General features: G+C 52.9%; 1 protein-coding gene across 1 annotated transcript in view; it reads left to right on the plus strand.

The window, feature by feature from the left end:
- Window positions 1-17,939, plus strand: part of LOC123277916 (src substrate cortactin-like) — a 46,248-nt gene that overhangs the window by 7,355 nt on the left and 20,954 nt on the right. The window contains 5 exon segments of the mRNA XM_070487872.1: window positions 3,515-3,584; window positions 5,892-5,959; window positions 5,961-6,047; window positions 8,713-8,802; window positions 10,941-11,112. Of these exon segments, the coding sequence (XP_070343973.1) occupies window positions 3,515-3,584; window positions 5,892-5,959; window positions 5,961-6,047; window positions 8,713-8,802; window positions 10,941-11,112 (487 nt within the window).

Here is a 17,939-nt window from a genome sequence, read left to right on the forward strand (position 1 = left end):
CCTGCCCACAGCACCGCCTCCCACGGGTGTCCCGGGGAACACGCTTGTTTCTCACTGGGGACTTTGTCACACGGTGTCGGATCTCTGAGAGTCAGTCTTAAGTGTATCAGACGGCCGTTTTTCTAGCGTACGGTCCAGCCATAGCAGAGTCTACACTTAGAGCGGGTGTGGAGTTGTCCACACGAGGACACGTGTGGCTTGTATCTCCTGAGCGAAGACGGAGGCTGTCCTGCCTGGTCCTGTGCCCGGCCTGTGGTCAAGGACAGCAGGGCCAGTCCTCATGGAGTTCTGCTGCTGTCAGGCTCACAGCTGACCACACAGAGGCCGTCACCCAGGGGCTCCACCACGTGACCACGCATGGGCCCTGGGAGCATGTGGCAGGCCCAGGGCTCAGGCTGAGGGGCCAGAAGGGTCCTGGGGAAGTGAGAGGCTGGGCTCAGCTTTGACGGGTGGAGCATGCCGGAAAGATGGGCCAGGAGCCTGGAGAGCAGGGGCATAGCGTGTGTGCGGGGGTGGGGGTGACGCCGCAAAGACTGTTAGGGTCTCACTGCAGAGGAGGGCCGAGGGGTGAGGAGCTGGGAGGGACCATCTCGGGGAGCCCTGCAGACTACGTACGTCAGGTTTCGTTCTTCATCAGATGAGTCCTGAGTGGCCCTCGACGGGTTTGGCAGGCAAGTGACACAAACGGGATCTGTGTTGAGAAGACCCTGGTCACAGTGTGGAAGTGGATTGTGGAGAAGCAGCGAGGCTGTGGCCCCAGTTAGGAGGTGGCTTCAGTGGTGTGAGCAGGGTGCAGTGCTGGCTCGGGCAGGGGCTCGTGGCAGAGGGAGAGCGGCACTGACTTCAGCGAGGCGGGAGGTAAAGCACCTGGCTTCAAGGGCTGGGGGGGCAGGCAGGACTGCCCCAGGTGGACGGTGGGCCTCTGCTGAGCTGGGGCGCCTGGGAGGAGCAGGGGTGGGTAGCTGAGTTGGCTGTGGGTGTGTCCGGGGTGGGCTACCCAGCAGGGCAGGTGGACGAGAGTGCGGCTGGACCAGAGGCAGACGGCCACTGCACAGATGTGGACGGAGCCGGGGTCAAGTCGGAGGCCAGGAAAGCCTGCAGAGTGGTGAGCGGGGCCCAGGGACACACCTGGGGATGGCAGCAGTCAGGCTGGTAGAGGAGACTGGGAAGTGCACCCAGCAAGGTGGGGGGAGCCCACAGGGTCTGGTGGTGCTGGTCTGAGGGTAGAGAGCTTTGGGGCGGGGGGGGTCACCTGTGCCCAGCAGTGCTGCTGGTGGGGGTCACGTCTGGGTGAGTAACGTGGTAGCCCCGGGAGTCCTGGTGAGGGCATTGTTGTGGGTGTTGGGGGGCAGGTTGGGGGAAGCTGGCCTGCGGGGACCTGCACCGTGTGGGGAGGGTCAGTCGTAGAGTCGGCAAGCTTGGGCCCGCTCCGCCCACTGTGGTCCTGTGAGCTGGGCAGCGGTCAGCCGAGGGGATGGTTCTGTTTAAGATGGAAGAGACCAGAACATGTAGGGGAGCCCAGGCCGTAGACAGGCATGTGGAGGGAGACCGTGAGGTGGTGCTGGTGGAGAATGTGGGGTCACTGAGACGCAGCCGTGGACGGTAGAGCCTGACGAGGGGGCCTGCGACCGAGGCAGGGTGGTGGCTTGGCGCAGAGGTTGGGTGAGCCTGTGTCTGACGGTGACTGTGGTTCCTGTTGGTGGTGTGACGGCGTCCACGTTGTACAGTTGGTGGCCTGAGGCTTAGGAAGGTGAGGGAGCTGTGCGGGGTCCCAGTGAGCTGCGTGTGGAGGGATTCGGGTGTGAAGTCCCTATAGGGGATGGAAACGGGTTGAGGGGTGTCCAGCAGGTGGGACCTGGGAGAGGTCGTGACCTTGAGTTGCCAGGCTGGACCGAGGGGAGGGAGGAGCAGGCGCCGCGTAGAGGAGGGCGGTGAGAGCGAGAAGCTTCTAGTCGGCAAGCGGGTCTTGGTGATGGGGGTGTGCTGTGGAGGAGGTGGGGCGCGGTGTGGTGGGGACGCTGCAAGCGAGAACGAGAGGTTGGGGGCCGTGTTTGCTGGAAGCCCCCAGGTGACGGCAGAGAACTGGCTCTGGGCAGCATGCTGGAGAACTGGCTGGGCCGGGCAGATGGGGGCGACAGGAGGGGCCCATGGGGAGGGTGCTGACGCCTCTGCCCCTGAAGCCACAGGGCAGGCAGGAGCCTGATGGGACAGCCGGAGGGCAGCCGGGGGGCAGGGCAGGGAGTGAGTGTGAGAAGAGATTGTTCTGGAGAGAGGTGGCAGAGGCCCGGTCTGGTGGGCCGGTGGTCTGGGAAGGGAGAGTGCTTGGTCAGGGCAGCTGAGCGGTTGCACTCGGAGAGGGGGGCAGGGGGGCCAGGGTGGCCCGGGCGCTGGGCTCTCAGGCTGGCTGTGGCTGGGCGTGGCAGACGGGTGGGCGGACAGCCGTGCTCTGGCCGAGCGGGGTGGCTGTGGAGGGAGAATGGGGCTTTGGGGGAGGGTGGGGGCCTGGCCCGTGTGTGCGACACTCAGCGCAGGGGTCAGCCTGTGCCTGGACGGGAGGGAGCTGCCACTCACAGTCATCCTCAGATAGTGCCCGCTAACTTCAGGTCCACGTCCTCGGGGCCCTGCTCCCCTGATTTGTGTCAGGAAGGCAGTGACTGTCCCACGCCCCAGGTGTGTCACTGGGAAGTGGTTGCTCACGAAGAAACCGAGGATGGCCCGTGGTTCCCAGAGCCTGTCTGCATCAGTGTCTGCGTCAGCATCAGCCTTGAAGGAGCAGCTGTCGCTCAAAGTGTCGTCTGACAGAATTGGGCCCCGGCACTCACGCTTGTGGGGGATGTGGACGGTCAGGCCAGGCGAGGCTTGCGGCACTGTGTCCCATCCCGGGGCGAGGGCTAGAGCAGAACCCGCACCTGGTTTCTGATTGCGCAGGTGCAGATATGCTTTTGGGTTTTTTCCTACTCTTTTTTGTGGAGCAGTTTTAGCCAATTTGAGAGGATGGTACAGAGATTTCCCATATGCCCCCCGCCCCCACCACGCACAGCCTCCGCCACCATCAGCATCCTCCGCCAGCTGGGACGTTGGGTACAGTCTGCGAGCCTACGCTGACAGGTCGTCGTCACCAGAGGCCACGGTTGACTTTAGCGTCCACTCTTGGTGCTGGACGTTCTGTGGCTTTGCACACGTGCGTAAGGACATGTGTCTCCCTTGCACTGCCCTACAGAGTATTTTCACTGCCCTAGAAATCCTCTGTGCTCCGCCTGTCCATCCCTCCTCACATGTGTACTTTTTCTTCTCATGCTGACCCGTGTCATCACCAGCAAGTGTGTGTCGTAACCCTTCTCATGCCTCAGTTAACTTGCAGAACAGAGAAGGAGATACGAAAGCTTTGGGCTCCCCGGTGGGCTCTTTGGGAAGGTCGAGGGCAGGCTTTGCCGTCTGGGTGAGGTGGCAGCCGTCACGGGGTGTGAGGAGCAGAGAACAGTGCCTTCCTGATGTTCCTTTCCTGTCTCGGTAGAATGCTTCAACCTTTGAGGATGTCGCGAAGGTGGCCTCCACGTATCAGAAGACTGTCCCTGTCGAAGCAGGTGAGTCCTGGCGGACCCCCTACCGGCACTGTGGTTTTTCCAGGAGGAAATTCCACGCTCTTTGGTTGTCCCAGGAAAATGCTCAGGGCAAAGGGTAGTTGGGGGGCTGGCCCAGTAGCACAGCGCTTGAGTTCGCATGTTCTGCTTCGGCAGCCCGGGGTTTGCTGGTTCGGATCCCGGGTGCAGACATGGCACCACTTGGCAAGCCATGCTGTGGCAGGCGTCCCACATATAAAGTGGAGGAAGATGGGCACGGATGTGCTCTCAGGGCCAGTCTTCCTCAGCAAAACGAGGAGGATTGGTGGCCGATGTTAGCTCAGGGCTAATCTTCCTCCAAAAAAAAGGGTAGTTGGCAGAATGTGCACCGGGAGCAGATGGAGCATGAGTGGAGAGATGGAGCTGAACGGGGCGATGGAGCTGAATGGGGAGCAGAGTCGTTCCTGTGTATTTTCAGGAAAGAAATTGACTTGCCTTTTGAGGGAAGATCCTCTTTGTTCCTGCAGAGGGTCAGAGGCAGCTTTCCCACACAGCATGTTGTGCTCTCCGGCCGTGGGGATCTGCTTTGGTGGGTGCCTCCCAAAGTAGAGCTGGGTTAACTGCACGTGTGTGAGGGCCCTTCTCGCTGCTGGAACCGCGTTCTGGGAGGGTCCTGTGGCACCTGCTGCTCAGACACGCTCGCTGGTGCCCCTGGACGCGGTCGGCCCTGGCTGTGACCCGAGGGATGTGTTGTAGCGCCTGTGTGCGAGCTGGAGTAGGCGTTCTCTCCTTCGCTCCTTGTCCTCCTTGGGCCTGGTCCAGGCTGCCGCAGTCTGTCCTTTCAGGTGATTGCTCGTGTGAGGGCCTCTTCTAGTCTAGCTGTCTGCAGGGCACACGTTCGGTCATGTGGGCCACGCACTTAAGGAGAGCATTGTTTAGTCAGGAAACTATACATGCTAGAAGGGAGTGCGTTACAAATAGGATGCAGAGAGTCACCGTCGGTTCACTGTGGACGCCCTGGGCCTGCAGTTCTCGGACTTGGTGCTCCAAGCAGACTTTGACCTCGTAGGAGTTATCGAGGGCCCCAAAGAACTATGTGGGTTACGTCTACTGATCTTTACTTATTGGAAACTAAAACAGAGAAGTTAACATTTTATAATTCATTTAAAAATAATAAAGCCATTACATATCAGCATAATACTTTTATGAAAAAATAACATTTTCAAAACTAAAAAGCAGAAGGGTGGTGTTTTGTTTCTGTCAGTCCCTGTGGTATAAGACAGCCGACTTCTCCCAGCTGCTTCTGCGTCTATGCTAAGTCCTGTTGATGGAGAAAGTCTGGGCTCGCCCAGATCTGCAGCGGAGAGGGAAGGCCGTGTGAGGTCGTCATGGATGCTCTTTGATGTGACACTCAGAACAGGCTGTGGTTTAGTGGTTTTCTTGAGGCTTGTTCTTCCTTGCACAGCATGATTTTGTAACATGATGCATCGGTCGTTGGAAAATATCGGATCACTGAGTTACGGAGACCCCCCCGCCCCGATGTTGCCGTGTCGTTCTGTAATACCAAAAAAAATCGTGTTTGTGAATACTGTCATCAGTGCTAGCAGAGAGTCTTTAAGTAAAACGGGGAAATTGTCATGTGCACGGGAGCAGATACAGGTTTTCCAAAATTCTGATTTTGCTTGAAAGCTTATGTTTTCCCATTGACAACAAATGGTGCGGTTGTTCTTGACACGATAGGCTTGGTTCGTTTATTTTGGAGGAAATGCGTGCTGAGTACCCAGTGTGCTTAACTACAGCCAGTCAGTTATTTCAGGGACAAATCATGCTCCGTGAGAAGTCAGTTCAACCTGCGACGCAGACAGTCGCACAAGTGTCCTTCCTCGAGACAGCCGCTGAGCTTGGTGTGTGGCAGTGGTGCTGTCTGTGTCCCTCCCGTTTGTCGCACAGAACATTAAAGACGTATGCTCAAGGGTTGAGATTTACTAAAAATTAGTATTTTTTACTGCTTTATCAAGGGCGTCCTGAGGGAAAATTGGCTCCTCCCCCCGCCGAGTATATGGTGGTAAAGAATACAATGATGTTTGGAATTTAAACTATTCCATGGCTTATGATGTTCATTGGTCCTGCCGAAAGTGTGCAATGGGCAGAAGGCACGGAGGCCAGTTCATGGGGGGGCGGGCTGAGGTGGCGGCTGGGGGACATCTCCCTTCCATGGCGGGCGGGACCGACGGGTTCCCCCGGGAGAGGTCATGCTGGCATGGGGCGGTGGTCCGGGGAGATGGTAGTTGTGTTCTGACATCACACTTAAATCTCTGCTTCCGTCTGCAGTGAACAGCAAAACAAGCAACATCAGAGCTAACTTCGAAAACCTCGCGAAGGAGAAAGAGCAGGAGGACAGGCGGAAGGCGGAAGGCGGAAGCGGAGAGGGCGCAGAGCGTGGCGAAGGAAAGGCAGGAGCAGGAGGAACCCCAGAGACAGCTGGACGTGAGTGAGGACCGGCCGCCGCGCTCTCCTGCGCGGCGCGAGGGGACTGGGAACTCTTGGGCCCATGGGTTTGGTTTACTCCTTCCCCGGTGGTCCAGAAGGTTTTCAATAGAGAACATGTGGAACTCCCGTTGGGCTGTCCTCTGAGGGACTTTAGCTTTCAGCTGCCCGTAGAATCAGGTCTTTTGACCACCAGATTCTAGACAGTCGCCCTTGCTGGCTCAGAGCCCGGTAGCCCTCGAGCCTGGTCTCCCTCTGTCCTGCTGTCAGCCCGCGTGCCCTCCGCTGAGCTCCAGTCCAGATGGTCTCCTAGCGTCTCTGTTCCCACCCGTCACACTCTGGGACGCGCCCTTCCCAGGTAGGAGCTTGAGAATACAGAGGAATCCCCTGTGAGGAAGCGGATCTGCTCTTGCAGCTCTCGCTTCTGCAGCCTGGGTCTGCTGCCCTTTCCTGTGAGTGTTTGTAGTGTTTCCCACCAGAGAAGGTAGGAGCGGGAGCCTGGGAGGTGAGCAGGAGGGGTGGGCTCCTCCTTCCTCAACCTCTCCTAGGTGGGCTGGTGTCTGAAGGCTCAGGTCCCTACGTTCTCGCCTACCAACTGGGCGACCCTTGACAGATGAGCTCGCTGTTCTGTGCCTCATGTTCTGGTCCGTGAAATGGGGGTGGAGACACTCATCATGACTCTTTTTGGGGTAGTTAACGAGGTAGAGTCTGAAGTCATGCATGCAACATTGATAAACCATAAAGGTGTGTTTAACTCTGTGGACGTTCTGCTCCAAATCATGGGGGGGAATGTCGAGAACGTGGATAATCAAGGAAATTAACATGCAATAGACAGAAAATGCCGACGCGGAGGACGTGAGTTAAATAAGCCCTGCTGTCTTACCACGTGCGGCGAAGTCGGAATAAGAGTCAGTTTTACGGTTACCATTTACTATTCCTTAATTGCTGGAAAACTTTTAGACATGTCTCCTTCAAGTTTTTAGTAAGCTGCTTGTAAGTTAGCCTTCTTTCATTGCAGAACACACACTCACAGACTACGAGGCATTTTTTCCTGCTCTCTTGGTCTTCTTTTCAAACTGCCCTCCTCATTTTTTGCCTTAGAAGTTTGACCCCTGCCATCTAAGTCGCCTCAGCATCCACAAGATGCAGAAGGGATGGGCTGCTTGAGAAGAAGAAAACTTTTGATCATCGTCACCTAACCTCTCTCCTTTTGAGGGTCTCCTGCTGTCCCTTCGGGTGTGTTGTCCTTCTCTGTCCCCAGCCCCTGCCACCCATCTGCTCTCTTCCTCCTCCCCAGTGAGAGCGAGTCTCCGTCGGCACAGTACTGCTCCCAGCAGAACCCCCTGGGCTGTGGAAGGGCGCTGGAGCACTCGGCTCCCCGACAGCACATGTCTTCTGAGTGCTCCCTCCTGGCAGGCGAGGAGAGTTTGATGTGGGTCACGTACGCCTGACTCTCAGATCCTGGAAGCCCGCCTCTGGGAAGGAGTCTGCCTGTACCCTGCCACCTTTGAGAGGGGCTGTCCTAGAGCCCGTGGCCTGGAGACATGTTTCTAGAAGTGATTCATAGACGAATCCGTGGCCCTGTGCCTCTGCAGGCCCCGGTCTCTCTGCAAGCCCACCCTCAGCCCGGCCGCCCAGCCCAGGCACAGCCCCTTCGAGGAGGCGCTCTCCTGCCTCAAGTACTTGTGGGTGGGTCCAAGTGACTTGTGGTGCTGGGACTCTCCTGTGGGGTGGGGAGGAGAGGGCTCAGATTCTGCTTCTGCCCCTCGCCGGCATGCGTCCCTGGGTGTGTGACTTACCCTCTCCAGGAGCTCAGTCTCCTCGTCTGAAACCTGGAGAAAAATCCAGCCTTCCAGCTGGCAGAACTCGTTCCTGTAGCTGCTGGATCAAATGACCACAAGTTTAGTGGCTTAAAACAACACTCGTTTCCTGTCTATAGTGCTAGAGGGCAGAAGTCCTAACAGGTCAGCAGGGCTGCGTCCGTTCTGGAGGCTGGAGAGGACGACGTTCCCTGGCCTTCTCCAGTTTCTGGAGCCGTCCGCGTTGCACCCTCTGCTTTCGTCACCACACCTCCTGCTCTCTCTCTCACATGGCTGTCTCCCTCTTGTAAGACCCTGTGATGACATGGGCCAACCCAGATAATCCCGGATTGTCTCCCATCTCAGATGCCTAACTTCATCGCATCTGCGGTCCCTTCTGCCCTGTGAGGTCACATGTTCACAGCATCTGGGGCCTGGGATGTCAGCTTGTTTGGGGGCCGTATTCTGTCCATGACAGTCCTCGCTCTGAGCCCCAAAGATTCATGTCTGTACTACGTACAGAATACATTCTGCCCATTTTAAAAGTCTGAGTTGGGTTTGGGTGGGACGGGGGTTGTAGCTCGGTAGTGTTACTGTTGCCTTGCCGACTGCACAGTGAGTAAATCCTGTGGCTTATGTGGTGGCAGCAGGAGTATTACGGGCCACCGAGGTCCTAGTTCTTGAGAATACTTGACTGACTGCGTGACCTTCGCTTCAGAGCAAACTTCCCTTAAGACCTGCTGGTGTTCGGTCTCCGTGCTTGGTACTCTCTGCTCTTTCTGCTGGAGCCGTGTTGCCGCGGAGGCGGCCTGGTGACCCAGAGTGTCCTAGGCGTGTTCTGAGTGCTGCGTGTCTGTCGATCACAGGAGCAGGCCAGAGCCCGGAAGCAGACCCCGCCCGCGTCCCCTGCTCCTCAGCCGGCACAGGAGAGGCCGCCTTCGAGCCCCGTCTATGAGGTGGGTCTTCCGTTGTTTGTGAGTGAGTCTCTGGCTTCTTGAAGCCATCCCTCCTGGGGCAGTGCCGCCACCGCGGACGGCGTGGGCTCCCTCCTCAGCTCTGCTAGGTGCCCATCCACAGAGGGCGGCTTGGCGAGCAGCCTCCTGGTGCTGGGGGACGCTCCCGGGCACACGGCCTGCTTCTCACCTTGTCGGCCGTCCTCACTGGGCTCCTGGACGAGGCCCCCTTCCTCAGCCAGCCCGCAGCCCCCCAGTGGGGTCTCCGAACACTGAGTGGATGGCTTCTGGTCTGGAGCTCACGTGGTCATGCTGCATTTGCGCTGACACTGCTCTTCTAGAATCCGCATCCTGCGGCACCCAGCTGCCGCTCCCGCGTGGCCTCGCTTCACTGGAGCCCTCTGCAGCTCTCCCCTCCCTCAGCCCCTCTTGAACGTGTCTGCTCCAGAGCCTCTGTCCTTGGCCCTTTCTCCTCAGTTGTGTCGTCAGTGCCTTGTGCCTGCCTGTGTCCCCAGGGCCTGCTAACACGGATCCCCATGCTCTCTCCTGATCTGAGTTACTGAGCTGCCCGCCTCAGCTCTCCTTCGCTCCGTCACGGGGTCTCCGCACCTCCCTCTCTCGGGAGTACCCCTGCCACCACCGTCCATGACCATACCCGGCTGAGCCCCGAATTCCATCCCTTCTCTGGCCCTGCGGCCACTGTCCTGGTTCCCACACCTGTCTTCTCTCCCTGGACATTAGCCCTCAAAGATCATTGAGTCGCAGGGGATGAGAACTAACTCATATCAGCTGAGGCATAAAGGGACGAGGATGCGGGGAGAGCTGTGGGCCGGGGCAGCAGGCCTGGCCTCAGGTCCACAGTCTCATCACCACCAGGGTCATCTCCTTGTGTTGCTGTTCCCTCTGTGTGGCGGCCGTGTCCTTCTGGACTTCTGGACGGGTGTGTTGGATGTGGCCTTATAATTCGTAATCCAATGGAAAACGGGGGCCTTGAGCCACCCCCCCATCATGTTCCACTACTGGCCCGTCACTGAGCAGTTGGTTCTTGAGAAGGCCAAGATGGCATGCTGTCCCTGGCAGGGATGGGAGGTGGGTCCTAGATCAGCAGCCCTGCTGGAACCCTGTGATGGGTGGGGCAGAGGTGGCGTTGCTGGAAGATAGGAGACTAGGGTGCTGCCAGTGTGGGATGCCCGCCGTAGTGCCCACCTGCTCACGGTGCCCCCACATGACTAAGCTGAGGGTGCGGGCAGCCAGCTCGTGCCCCCACACCATGGCCTGGCCTTTAATCCTCCAGTCCGTTCCCTTTGAATCCAGGGGGACCTTGCCAAAAGGAGCCTCTGGCTCTGTCCCTCCCTCTTTAACCCTTGAGTGACTCCTGGTACCTGGCCTGGAGATGGAGTGCCCTCTCTGTGGCCTTCATAGCACCTCCCCCAGGCAGCATGCACTGTGCTGCTCACCCTCCATCGAGAGCTGGTGCCTGAACGCCTGCCCTTCCTGGAGCTTCTCCCCATGCCCCGCTGCCTCTGGCTCCCGAGGGCGCCTTCAGGAGGACCCTCGTTGGAAACACTGATGAAAGCCACCGTTGATGATCAGGAGTTCAGGACTTGGGTTCGAGCTTGGAAGTCCCGGTGCTTGTGACCAGGGAGTTGGTGATTTCCTCCTGCACGTGACCTGGTGCTCACTCCCTCCCGCCCCTCCGCCAGAGGACTTGGTTAGGACAGAACCCGGCCGTCCGCGGCCTTGCCAGCTCTGGCCGTGTGATGGGGTGACATTGTGAAGCTGCTGGGTGGCCCTCGGAGGGCTGGGACCTGAAAAAGAAACAGGCCAGACCTGCCCCAGGCGACAGCCTGAGAAGCGCTCAGCTCGTGACAGCCGTGCGGGTTCCAGTTCCTGCAGGATTTGCGGGCGCTGGGGGGCGGTGAGGATGGGGGTTATTCAGGAAGAAGTGCCACGTGGTCCCTCTGAACACACTTAGCACGGTTAGAATCGAAGCCGTCTGCACACGTCGGCAGGTGTTGCCTCCTCTTCTCCGTGTCCATTTGCTCGGTCTCAGCTGGACCGAGAAGTGGTCCGTGTGTTTCCCTTGGCCGTGGCAGCGACCCGCCTGGCCCGTGTGAACTGTCTCCCTGGCTCTTCCCCAGGATGCGGCTTCGTTCAAGGCCGAGCCGAGCTACAGAGGCCCCGTGAGCGAGCCGGAACCCGTGTACAGCACCGAGGCCGCCTACTACCAGGACGCCCATAGCCAGCAGGGTCTGGCCTACGCCCCAGAGGCCGTCTATGAAAGCACGGAGGCCCAGGGCCACTATCCTGCAGGTACGGGGCGGGCCCCTGTGGTGTTCCCCGGGCAGAGGGTGCCCCTGTTAAGTTGCCCTGTGAAAGTCGCCTTCTCCGATGACTGATCTGCCCCCCGCTGTGTGGTGCCTTCTGACCTGTCGTCTTAAGCCATTTCTCGCTAAATGTGTATTTCCCATGGGTTTCATCATATATTTCCAATTTCCTAATGAAATTTAGTGGACAAATAGGATGGATTTCACAGAGAAAATATTTTTACACACCACCTTTATTAGAACACCTGTGTTTTGTAAATCCAATCTGTTTTAGGGGATGGAAGACTGGAGGTTGACCCCTTTGGAACTTTGTCCTTGGCGGATGAGAGTTACAAAGCTTAGAGTCACACTGAACTTGTTAGTCCCGGTGTGTTGGCGTTGGGACCAGGGTGTAGAGCCTTTCCTTCGGGAGCTGAGTGAGGGTGTCACGGCAGGTGAAGGAGGAAAGTGGCACCTAGGAAAGTGGAGGGTACGTGGGTTCCGGGGGCCTCTGGGCTGTCTTGGTGCCGTTTTACTTGCTCGTAACAGGTGCCTCTGTGGTGCTTTCAGGTGGACCGAGTGGGTGCACACTTACACTCTCGTGATGGGTCTGCAGCACTGAGCTAGGAGATGAGTAATGACAAGCTTAATGCGCTTCTTGGCTTAGTCAGTCCTTCTGAAAGATTGATTAGCCAAACATTTGGGTTTCCTTTTTAACAACTAATTCGCGCTATGCAGGGCTATAATGCTCCTTCTCTGTTGGGTTAGAGAATCATTAAGTTTTTTGTCCTCTGAATCTTATAAATTACCAAGTTCGTTTAAGTCAAATTTTATTACCACAAGCTTAGAAGGATTGGCCAAATTATGTTTTACTGGGATTTTCATGTATTTATCTTTTCAGTAGTTTTGTTTGTTTGGTTTTATAACTGTGTTTGTTTTCATGTAATTTGGGGTACTTACACTGAAGTGTGTGTCAGATACCGCACGTTTGATAAGGTGGTTTTTGAGAGAATGGGCTCAGGGGCCCTCGCAGGGAAGGGACAGGAGTGTGTGCAGTCCAGTCTGGAGCAGCGGAGGCCGTCGCAGCGGCGGGGGAGCCGGTCGCTCAGTGGTTTGTTTCCAGCCACTGCTCAGTGTTGTAGCCTGGAAATGCCTCGCCGGGTGGAGAAGGCGGTGACGTCAGCGGTCCCTGAGCCCAGCGTTTCAGAAACGCAGGAACCACTGAGTGAACACTTTCAGGACCCTTCCGATTCCTGGTGCCTGTCTCATGTTTCGTGGCTAATAGTGTGACCAGAGAGGCGTGTGCTTAACTAAATGCATTTGTCTTCCTGGCACGTTATGTCGGCACGTAATGCTGTACTTATAAAAGATTTAGCTGTAGCATACATCAGAGAATTTCCCCAAGCGTAAGTGTGCACTTCAGTGACTTTTTCACTAAGTGAACACACTCTCGTAACTACCGCCTACATTAAGGAGTGAAACATGGCCAAGCTTCCCAGAAGCCCCCTCGTCCCCACTCCCAGGAACTGTCCCCCAAAGCCGGTGGTGGTCTTGGCTTTCCACCATTGATGACTTTCCTGTGTGCTTGACTGTCTAAGTGAAATAAAGTTATATGTACATTTGGTTTCTTGGTTCTTTCATTCAGTAGTATCCTTGTGGGATCCACTCGCGTTGTCTCGTAGCTTTGTTCTTTCTTGTCTGCTGCCCAGGAAGCCAGTCTCTGAATTTACCGTCATTTATTCTTTCTGCCATTCTTGGGTATTCTGGATGTTCCTAGTTCAGACGAACGCCGCCCTGCGTATTCGTGCTTGTTTCTGTGGTGCAGGTGTGTATGCGTTTCTGTTGGTGTTCACAGGAGTGGCACTGCAGAGGGCCAGGGTCTGCGTCTGTCCAGCCTGGGTAGACACTGCCCAAAGTGGCGGTGCTGCCGCCGGCCGTGTGTGAGCCATCCGCCGTTCCCCAGCGCTTGGTGTCGTCAGCTCGTTCGTTGCGGCTGTCCGGTGGGCGCCGAGTGGAGGAGGCTCAGTGTGCTGTGGGCTGGCCGCTGCCCGGTGGCGCGCAGAAGCAGCCTCCTTGTGTGTGTCTGTTGGCGGTTTCGAGATCCTCTCTCGTGACTGCTTGTCCTTTGCCCGTTATTCGATTGGGTTTTCTGTGTTGTTTCTTACTGAGTTGAAGGAGTTCTTTTCATATGTTCTGGGTACAAGTTATATATTCTGAGTATGTGTGTGTGGCAGGTTTTTTTACATTCTTGTGTATGTTTGCCCTTTCGCTCTCGGTGGTGTCTTGATAAGCAGAAGTTTTAATTGTAATCTAGCCCGATGGATCAATCTTTTCAGTAATATTGAATGCTCTTTGTGTTCACTGGAAGATAGTATCACAAAGATCATGAAGATATTATCCTGTAAAAGCTTTATGATTTTATCTTTCACATTTAGACCTGTAATCCATCTGAAAGTGATTTTTGTTTGTGGTGTGAGATAACGGCCAAGGTTCCCTTTTTTCCTTAAGTGTATGCTATACAGTTGACCGAGAATAATTTATTAAACAGACCCTCCTCTCCCCAGTGCACTACAGTGTCGTCTGTGTCATCAGTCAAGTGACCGTAAATATACGGGCCTGGATCTAGACTCCGCTCTGCCCCGTTGGTCTTTCTGTCGTCTTTGCACAAGCAGCACGCTGTGTAAATTGCTGTAGATTTAGCCTGTCCTGGCATCTGGTAATTTGAGTCCCCCAGCCTCGTTCTTGTGCAAGGCTAGCTGGGCTAATCTTCACCCTTTACATCCTCAGTTAAAATGTAGAGTCTGCGTGGCCGCCTCTCCCCGGAAAACGTGCTCTGATTTTCACTGAGATTGCGTTTCATCTGTAGACTAGCGTGGGGAGAAATGACAGCTTCTTACTATTGGTCTTACAGGGGCCCACCCGGTGTGCGGCGGTTAAGTTTGCGCTCTGCTTTGGCGGCCCAGGGTTTGCAGGTTTGGATCCCGGCTGTGGACCTGCGCACCACTTATCAAGCCGTGCTGTGGCAGGCGTCCCACGTATAAAGTGGAGGAAGATGGGCATGGACGTTAGCTCAGGGCCAGTCTTCCTCAGCCAAAAGACGAGGATTGGCAGCAGATGTTAGCTCTGGGCTAGTCTTCCTCGGAGGGAAAAAACATGGGTTTTAAAATCCATGAACACAATGTAGCCTTCTATTTATTTAGCTCTTCTTTAATTTGTCTTAATACCATACAGTTTTCTGTATATATATATTGTCTACATGTTTAATTACATTTATTCATAGATATTTCACATTTCTTATTTTATTATAAATTATATTATGTAATTGTTTATTACTGTTATATAGTGATAGAATTGATTTTTGCGTATTCACTTGCTAAATCCATTTATTTCTAATAGTAATTCTTCTTGTATTTTCTAGATGTTCACAACTATGTCTGCAAGAGACAGTTTCTTTTCTTTTTTGTTTCCAAGCGCTGTACTCGTTTTTCTTTTTCTTGCCTCGCTGGCCTGGCTGGGACCTCCAGCACAGTGCTGAGTAGAAGTGGTGAGGGTAGGGATCCTCGTCTCCCTCCCAGTGTCAGAGGGAAGGCTTTCGGTATCTCACTGTTATATCTGATGTTGGCTGTAGCTTTTCCATAAATATTTTTATCGAAATATCCAAATTCTCCTCTATTAGTTTGCTAAGTGTTTTTTTAAATCATGAACTAAATTATTAAATTTTCTTAAGTGCATTTTCTGCATCTTTTGAGACAGTCCAGTTGTTTTCCTTTTATGTGGTGATTTACCTTTTAGTTTGCAGTTCTAGAAGAATCCCAACCTGACCTTGATGTATTCTGCTTTCCCCGGATTTTATTTGTTAATATTTTAAGATTGTTGCGTCTGTGTTCGTGAGAGCTTGGTCTGTAACTTTGCTGTCTTGTGTTGTCCTTGTTAGGTTTGGCTCATGCTCGTCTCCTAACACAAGGTGGAAAGCGTTCCTTGTTGATTCCCAGAAGAGCCCCTGTGAGACTGGTGTTTTCTTCCTTGCAGTTTTGGAAGAATTGACCAGCAAAACCAGCTGGTGTAAGATTTTCTTTGTGAGAAGGCTTTTAGTTTCAGATTCAGTTATTCACGTGGAAATAGGATTTTTCTGATTTTATATTTCTTCTTGTGTCTGTTTGGGTAAGATGCTCTTTTTTCCTAGGAATTTGTTCAGGCCACCCAAACTTTCCAATTATTAAGTGTAATATGGTTCATAATATCCTTATTTTGTGCAAGATCTCTTGTAATATCCCCTTTTAAAAATTCTTGATATTGGTAATTTGTCCTTTTCTCTTTTTCTTCATTGGTCTTGCTAGAGTCTTATGAATTGTAGTAGCCCTTTCAAAGGACAGCTTTTGGCTTTGTTGATTTTTTTCTGTTTAGTATTTGTTCTCTATTTTGTTAATTTATGCTTTTTTCCTTCCATTTACTTTGTGTTCTGTTTGCTGTTCTTTTTTCTAGTTTCTTGAGATAGATGCTTAACTGATTTTGGCTCTTTCGTCTTTTCCAGTCTATGTATGTGAGGCTCCAGCTGGCCCTGTAAGTGCACCTTTAGCTGCATCCCGCAAGTTTTGAAAGCCAGATTTTCGTTATCTCTTGTGTGAAAACATGTTCTGATGTTCATCGTGGTATCTTTTTTTACTCATGAAGTTTTTAAAGAATTATGTCACTTAACTTCCCAATGTTTGTGGGGATTCTCTGGTTAGCTTTTTGTTGGTTTCTACCTTCCTTGCATGAAGATCCCTGTCTTGGTCTTTTGGGGCTGCTATAATCAGATGCATAGACTAACTGGTTTATGAACAACAGAAGTTTAATCCGCATCGTTCTGGAGGCTGTGAAGTCCCGGATCAAGGCACCAGCAGATTCCGTGGCTGGTGAGGGGCTGCTTCCTGGTTCGTAGACGGCCAGCCTCTCACTGTCCTCACATGACAGAGGGGGCGAGGGAGCTCTCTCAACTCCAGATTAATCACCTCGCAGAGTCCCCGCCTCCTGATACCATCACCTTGGGGCTGACGAATTTTAGGGGGACGTAAACTGTCAGTCTGTTGTAATCTCTACGTACACCCTGCATTATTTCAACGTTTTGAAATGAGTTGAGCTTTCCTAATGGCCCAGCATACATTCATTGTTGTTAAACGTTCCTTGGGCCCTTGAAAATGTTATTTATCGGTGAGAATGCAGTGTTGTATGTATACCAGTTAGATCAAGTTTGTTAATCATATAATTTAGATTCTAGTAGCCACATTACATAAAGTAAAAAGAAATAGGTGCAATTAATTTTGATAATGTATTTTATTTAACCTAAATATCCAAAATATTATAATTTCAATGTGTAATCCACATGAAAAGAGTACTGAAATATTTTGCCTTCTTTTTGTTGTGATAAGTCTGTAAAATCGGGTGTGCATTCTTGCAACACGTCTCAATTTGAAGTAGGCACGTTTCAGGTAGTTAATAGCTGCATGTGACTGTTTACTGGGCAGCCCAGTTCTACACTCTTACTTTTTTTTTTTGAGGAAGATTAGCCCTGAGCTAACATCTACCGTCAGTCCTCCTCTTTTTGCTGAAGAAGGCTGGCCCTGAGCTAACACCTGTGCCCGTCTCCCTCTACTTTATACGTGGGGCGCCTGCCACAGCATGGCTTGATGAGCGGTGTGTAGGTCTGCAGCCAGGATCTGAACCGCCGAACCCCGGGCCGCCGAAGTGGGACGTGGGAACTTGACTGCTGCGCCACTGGGCCGACCCCTACACCCGTACTTTTTTTGGGTCTGTTTTTTCTATCAGTTACTGAGAGATGTGTCTTAAAGCCTCCCACTGTGATGTTGGCTTTGGTTGTTTCTCCTTTTCTATTTCTATCAATTTTTCTGTCTTTTGAGATCGTGTTGTGAGGTGCATTCAGATTTAGCGTTTTTATCTTCTTGGTGGATTGCACTTTATCATTGTGAAATGCTCCTCGTTAGTCAGGCTTCTTGCTGTCGAGGCTGCTTTATTTGATAGTGATCTTTGCCACATCGGTGTTCTCTTAGGTAGCGTTGGCCTGGGGATCTTTTGCTTTCACCTGTCTGTGATCTTGTATTTTTAAGCGTGCCTCTGTGGAGAGTAGACAGCTAGTTTGATTTTAATCAATTTGACGATTTTTATCTTTTAATTAGAGCATTTGCTCCATTTAAATATAATTGCTGGTATTTTGGTTTGTAGGTACCATGTTACTATCTGTTCTCTGTTTGTGCCACCTATGCTGTGCTGTGTTTCTCTCTGGCCTTCTGTTAGACGTATCGTGGTGTTTAGTTCGGTACTTCTCTCTTAGGTTGTTGGCTGTGTACGTTCCTAGATACAGGGTGCATTTTACATTTGAGCCTTATTTACTGCTTTTACTACCTCCTGACACTGCTGTTTCCTTTGACACTTGAACTGCATTGAACTCCCTCCCGCCTCCTGTGTCTTTATCATACTTTTGAATTTTAGATACATTTTTGGCATTATCATCGTTTTGTACAGTTAGTGCTTATGAAGGTTTATTCTCGTAGTGACCCTTTCTGTTGCTCTTCACTCCTTGTTTTTTCGTATTTCTGTCAGAGACTACTTTTCCCTGAAGAACTGCTTTCATAATCCTTTTAGTTGACGTCTGTGGGCAATGAGTTGTCTCATTCTTGTTTCCTGAAAAGTCTATATTTTGTCTTCACTTTTGAAGACTTTCTATTGGGTATAGGATTCCAGGTTGGTGGTTATTTTCTTTTGGCATTTGATAGATGCCAATCCATTGTCGTCTTTCCTTAAAATGTCAGCTCTCACTGTTACTGTTGTCCCACTGAA

The sequence above is a fragment of the Equus asinus genome, chromosome 17 (genome assembly GCF_041296235.1).
Source record: "Equus asinus isolate D_3611 breed Donkey chromosome 17, EquAss-T2T_v2, whole genome shotgun sequence".
NCBI lineage: Eukaryota > Metazoa > Chordata > Mammalia > Perissodactyla > Equidae > Equus > Equus asinus.